Source organism: Trachemys scripta, chromosome 8, assembly GCF_013100865.1.
Source record: "Trachemys scripta elegans isolate TJP31775 chromosome 8, CAS_Tse_1.0, whole genome shotgun sequence".
NCBI classification, from domain to species: domain Eukaryota; kingdom Metazoa; phylum Chordata; order Testudines; family Emydidae; genus Trachemys; species Trachemys scripta.
The window spans coordinates 84,166,185-84,172,873 of NC_048305.1; the positions used below are offsets into that span (position 1 = coordinate 84,166,185).

General features: G+C 50.6%; 1 protein-coding gene across 2 annotated transcripts in view; it reads right to left on the bottom strand.

Annotated features, from left to right (window-relative positions):
* GIPC2 (GIPC PDZ domain containing family member 2) overlaps positions 1–5,166 on the bottom strand; it is a 75,199-nt gene extending 70,033 nt beyond the window's left edge. The window contains exon 1 of one of the 2 annotated variants that reach the window (XM_034779875.1): positions 4,809–5,163. In XM_034779875.1, coding sequence (XP_034635766.1) covers positions 4,809–5,066 — 258 coding nt within the window. In that variant the 5' untranslated portion in view covers positions 5,067–5,163. Of the gene's footprint in view, positions 1–4,808 lie in introns of both variants that reach the window. The other variant, XM_034779876.1, reaches the window with a different exon arrangement.
* Positions 5,167–6,689: the final 1,523 nt, after the last annotated feature.

A 6,689-nucleotide genomic window follows, 5' to 3' on the forward strand; every position in this document is an offset into this window, starting at 1 on the left:
GGGCCGGGCCAGTTTATTTGCCTGCTGACGCGGCAGGTTCGGCCGATCGCGGTTCGCTGTCCCGGGCCAGGAGGCACATCGTTCACCCGCGCCGCTTCTCGCCGCCCCCATTATCCCGGGACGGCGAACCGCGGCCAGTGGGGGCCGCGATCGGCTGAACCTGCCACGTCAGCAGGTAAATAAACTGGCCCAGCCCGCCAGGGTGCTTACCCTGGCGAGCCGTGTGCCAAACGTTGCCGACCCCTGTACTAGAGCAATGTATAAACTTAAAACATTCAATTTGCAAATATTGGAGGATGAAAGGGTGATCACTAGCAGCCAGCATGGATTTACTAAGAACAAATCATGCCAAACGAGCTTGATTTCCTTCTTTGACAAGGTAACTGGTTTGGTGGATGGGGGGAATACGGTGGACATAATATACCTGGACTTTAGCAAGACTTTTGACACAGTCCCACGTGACATTCTCATAAGTGAGTTGGAGAAATGCAGGCTCGGTAGAACTACCATTATGTGGATACATAATTGGTTAAACAACCGCAAACAAACTACTAATGGAATTATGTCAGACTGGAAGGAGGTCTCAAGTGGGGTTACACAGGGATGTGTTCTGGGTCCAGTATTATTTAATATCTTTATTAATGACCTGGATGTAGGAATAGAGAGCATACTAATTAAATTTGCAAAGACACAAAGCTGGAGGGTTGAGGGAGGGAATTGCAAACACTTTGGGATAGAGCTAAAATTAAAAGGGATCTTGCTAAATTGGAGAACTGGGCTATAGACAACAAAATGAAATTCAACAAAGATAAAGGTAAGGTGCTATACTTAGGGAAGAAAAATCAGATGCACAAATACAGAATGGGGGATAATTGGCTTGGCAGCAGCACAGCTGAGAAGGATCTGGGAGTTGTGGTGGATCACAACCTCAACACAAGTCAACATTGCAATGCTGTTGCAGAAAAATATAATTTTGGGTTGCATTAACAGAGGCATAGCATGCAAGTCACAGGAGGTGATAGTACCACTCTACTCAGCACTGGTTAGGCCTCTGCTGGAGTCCAATTTTGGTCACCCGCCGCTGTATAGAACTAGTCAGTTCATAACTCTGAGGTTCTACTGTAGTACACTTAGAAAGGAAAAAATCAAATGCACAGATACAATATGGGGAATAACTAGATAGGGAGTAGTACAGCTGAAAAGGATGTGGGGCTATAGTAAATCACAAACTGAAAATGAGCCAGCAAAACGATGCAGCTGTGAAAAAGGTTAACATCGTTCTGGAGTGTATTTACAGGAGTGTTGTATGTAAGAGACAGGAGATAAATTGAGACAGGAGGTAAATTGATCCATTGCAGTTGGCACTGGTGAGGCCTCAGCTGGACTGCTGTGTCCATTTCTGGGCACCATATTTTGACAAAGATGTGGATAAATTGGAGAGAGTCCAGAGGAGAGCAACAAAAATGATAAAAGGTTTTGAAAACCTGACCTATGAGAAAAAGTTAAAAAACTACTGGGCATGGTTAGTCTTGAGAAAAGATGGCCAAGGCGGGGACCTAATAACAGTCTTATGTTAAGGGTTGTTATAAAGAGGATGGTTATCCATTGTTCTCTATGTCCACTGCAGGTAAGATAAGAAGTAATGGGCGTAATCTGCATTAAGGGAGATTTAGGTTAGAAAGTGTTTCCTAATACCTAAGGATAGTTAAATCCTGGAATAGATTTCCAAGGGAGGCTGTGGAATCCCCATCATTGGATTAGAGAACAGGTTAAACAAACACCTGTCAAGAGAGGTCTAGCTAGGTATATTTGGTCCTGCCTCAGTGCAAGGGACTGGACAAGATGATCTCTAGAGCTCCCTTCCAGCCCTGCATCTCTAATGATTTTGTAGGAGACTGAAGGGAATAGAGAATCAATGGGGAAGGGGAACAGAGGATCAGAGAGAAATGGGGAAGGACAAGGACTGGTGCATGGGGAAAATGAAAAATGTACTTAGTTCTTAATTACCGAATGAAACTGAATGACTGGGTAGAGTATATTTTCAACAATATGGCCACTCTTTGTGATAATTTACTACAATGTTAGTAAAGGAAACACTGCTAGGTCTGTCTCCTAGATCAAAATCTACTCTTTTTTCCACTATAGTAGAAGTAAAGGAACCAGACAATAGTGACAAGACACAATCATACTTTATAAAACAAAACAAAAAAACCCAAATTTTTAAATGTAAAAATTAAACTTAAGTATTTCAAAATATTTGCACTTTGTTTTAGTTTGACATTTAAAACTGTAAAGTGTATGCAGCTAAATCAAGGAACAGTTGCATAGGGTTACTGTCATGCTAAGATGAAAACAATGCATTTACAAACACAAGTAAACCATAATCCAAACAAATCAGTTTTAAAACTTGACTCAAAAAGGGATCAAAGAGGGTTTCTATTAAGGAAAGGGTGGACCTTCCTACCACGGCTTTTATTCACGTGCCTTAATAGTTGGCCTTTTTAATTATTTATTTATTTGGCTGGGAAGGGAGCATCCTACACTGCTCCCTTAATTTTCCCTCACTACCCCATAATTTTGAAGTTAAAGGAATGCTAAGGTTAAAAATCATGGGTCTAATTTTTCATAGCCTTGCATCTTGTAGTCACTTACATCCATTGATTTTTAAGCCAGAAGGAACCACTATGATCATGTAGCCCAATAATTCCTGCTCTGAAGGGAATTATTCTTCCCTACTATACAAGTTAACAAAACTGAGACCAATAAATGCGTTTTCCTTGGTTTACAAGTGCTAAATTGTGTTGAACATCATGCTAGTTAAAATGTGTTAGTTCTGTTAGTTCAAGTACATAAAAGGTTGTTACAAGGAGGAGGGAGAAAAATTGTTGTTCTTAACCTCTGAGGATAGGACAAGAAGCAATGGGCTTAAATTGCAGCAAGGGAGGTTTAGGTTGGACATTAGGAAAAACCTCCTAACTGTCAGAGTGTTTAAGCGCTGGAATAAATTGCCTAGGGAGGTTGTGGAATCTCCATCATTGGGGATTTTTAAGAGCAGGTTGGACAAACAGGGAATGGTCTAGGATGGTCTAGATCAGAGGTGGGCAAACTACAGCCCGTGGGCCACATTCGGCCCACGGGACAGTCCTGCCTGGCGCCTGAGTCCCATCCAGGGAGGCTAGCCCCCAGCCCCTCCCCTACTATCCCCCTCCCCTGCAGCCTCAGCATGCCACGCCTCCCGTGCTCTGGCCTGCCGCTCCTGCCTGGCAGCACAGCAGGGTGGCTGCCTCCAGCATAGTAAGGGGGCGGGAAGTGGGGGGTCCCGGGGAGCACTCAGGGGACAGGGAGCAGGGGGCAATTGGGTGGGGCAGAGGTTCTTGGGGGGGCAGTCAGTCAGGGACGGGGAATGGGGGCAGGGGTGGGAGAGGCGTGGGAGTCCCAGGGGGCTTGTCAGGGGGCAGAGGTGTGGATAAGGGTCGGGGCAGTCAGGGAGAAGGGGGGTTGGTTGGGGGGGTGGGGTCCCTGGGGGGCAGTTAGGGGTGGGGGGTCCCAGGTGGGGGTGGTCAGGGGACAAGGCGCATGGGGGGTTGGATGGGTCAGGGATTCTGAGGGGGGCAGTTAGGGGGCAGGACATGGGAGGGGGCAGATAGGGGTGAGGGCCAGGCTGTTTGGGGAGGCACAGACTTCCCTACCCAGCCCTCCATACAGTTTTGCAACCCCGATGGGGCCCTCGGGCCAAAAAGTTTGCCCACCCCTGGTCTAGATAATACTTAGTCCTGCCATAAGAGCAGGGAACTGGACTAGATGACCGCTCAAGATCCCTTCCAGTTCTATGATTCTATGGTACATTTTCCCCCAATGCAGATACAGCCAAAGTGATTAGAGAACAAATTGTATTTGTACTTGACAGCACTGCCATGTAATCAGTCCACTGTCTCCTCTGTTTCTGTGGGTCTTTTGAAACAGCAACAGGAGAAGGAAAAATGTTTTGAAAAACAGAAAAATGACTGTAAAACCACAACAATTTACAGGGAGCTGCGGAGAAGGGAAGGGCAGCTGTATTACCTGAAGCTACTCTGAACTCATTCTTAAGCTGACTGGATACCTAGTTCCTGATGTTCCTTTCATTCAAATATATTTAAACAAGAGACAACAGCCAATTTGAAACAAGGTGGCCATTGGTTCCATTGTGCAAACGCTAACAGACGTATTGGAGCATAACCTTTCATGAGTGAATACCCACTTCGTCAGACGCATGTCTAGAAGGTGCCACAGGACTCTATGTCACTTTTTACGGATCCAGACTAACACGGCTACCCCTCTGATCCTTGACATTGTCCAAGGGCTGCTTTGTGTGTCCCATTGTGACAATATCATGTGCCAAGCCGTTTGCACTCTCCGCTCCCGTGTGGCACTGAGCGTCCCGCAGAGCGCCTGTTGTTCCCGTGGGAGAGCAGCAGAAACTTTTGTTGCAAGCGGCATTGCCATGGTGAAAGCCAGGGCTCCCTGGAGCCGGGATCAGAACAACCTGCCTTCCTGTGCCTATCCCCAGCGCACGGGGCGATGCGCTGGAAGTGGCTCCTTACCTCAGGGCATAGCAAGCGTCCGCTGTAAAGCCAACTCCCATAACTCCCCCTCCCCCGGGGAGCTGCCCCTTTCCGCCTGCCAACAGGAGCCGCCTTGCCAGGACAGCTTCCCCCGGCCCGGGGCCGGTGCGCTCACCAGACCGTACGGGGAACAGTATCGCTTCCCCGCTGGGGCTAGCCAGGCGCTGAGGGGATGGCTGGAGGGGGGCAGCGCCCTGCGCTTACCTCGGCGGCGGGGATGCGGAACGCCTGGCCGATCTGCTCGTACAGCTCCCGCACGCTGGCGAAGCCCCCGACGCGGCCGGTGGGGCTGCCGTGCGCCAGCTGCGTGTGGAAGAGCAGCGGGGCCCCGGGCTGGGCAGGAGGGGGCGGCGCGGCCGCAGCATCGCCTCCCCCGCGGGCCGCAGCCGCCTCCTCGCTCTCCACCAGCTTGGAGGTCTCCTTGGACTTGCCTTTCTTCTTGCCCGGCAGCCGCAGAGGCATGGTGCGCGCCCCAGCCGCCTCCCCGCAGCCGCCGCCGCCTGCCCGGGCTGGGGAACCTGCTGCTCCCCCCGGGCTGGACTCTGCCCCTGCCTCGGGCGCGCACTGAGACTGCCGGCTGGCACACCCATCCCCGGCCGCCAGGTGATGGCAGCCGCCGGCCAATGGCAGCCGCGCTCCCTGCCCCGGGCAGCGCCCTCGGCCCCTCCCCTGCTCAGGCACAGGGCAAGCCCAGCGGGAGCAACCTGGCCCAGTGCCCGGCGCCGCAGCGCGCCCCTGAGTGTGGGCTACACAGCCAGGGCCTTGCGCCTGCCTAGGGCAGCCGCATCTGTTTAAAGGAATCCCGCCTTTAAGGACGTTGCAGGGGCGGGAATGAAGTTGTTAGGACTGGGCTGTAGGGCCCTGCTCCAGCTCCCGCTCCCAGCCATGCGCTGCCTTGCGGGCACTAGTACAAGAACCATTGGGGTCGGTGCAGCAAGGGCCAGCGCAGTGATCTGCCCCACCTTTGGGACAATGGTGATCTGTCACCAGGGCCAGCTTTAGGAAGTGCGGGGCCCGATTCGAACAGTTTCGATGGGGCCCCGGCAGGGATGACTAAAAAAAAAAACCCACATAAAAAAACACGTGGGCGCTCCTAGTCTTCGGCAGTGGGTCCTTCACTCGCTCCGGGTCTTCGGCGGCACTGAAGGACCCGCTGCCGAAGTGCCGCCGAAGACCCGGAGCGCCACCGGGTGAGTCAAAATTAAAAAGGAGTCTCTAGCCAGGGAAGGGATTCTTGGCCACTTCTTTCTCCCCTCCCTCCCGGCGGCCCTGCCACTGGGCGCGGGGCCCTCTGAGGCGCGGGGCCCAATTCGGGGGAATTGGTGGAATTGGCCTAAAGCCGGCCCTGTCTGTCACTGACAGAGCCAGAATACCTGTCCCCTCCCTCGCTGTATGATACGAGGGAGGGGGCCCAGCAAGGAAGGGGGCCCCTAAAAGTGGCAAAAAAAATGTAAGGTATAACTAGGTAAGTGACATTTATTGACACTATTGCACAATCCATGTCGGTTTTACTGACAAAACCCTGAAGTCATTATGATACATCATAATGCTATTGGCTACATCACTTGTCTGTCAGTCAGTTTCGAATTTTAGTTGGACCCATTCAAAGAATGTGTATTTGCGTTCATAATGGCGGTCGGCGGATAAATGTTATTAATTTAGTTGTTTAATTTTTTATCGTTTGAAACGATTCGTTTCCAACGCAGAAGCGTGCTTTGTGATGTCTAAGATGTATAAGAGCGGAGCTAGTAAACGAAAGGCAGCAAAAGATGCCGAGAAGGAACTTGAGAAAATTCCAAAGTTGTCAACGTATTTTGCGCTGCAATCCAACGTACAGGTACAGGCACATGAAACGGACTTTGCTAGCAGCGACGAATCATATCCAGAAGTATCCAGAAGTGCTTCAAGTGAGGTCGAAGGTGAAGCCAGTTGTTCTACCAAACAAACTGTGACAGATATTCCAGCTGCTACCGGGAAAGAAGTATCTGAATCTGAACCACTGACTGATGATCCAGGAGATTGGCCATCTATAATATCGGACAGGCAAGTGTGTGACATTGTTGCACGTGGCCCACCGCAGCAGAA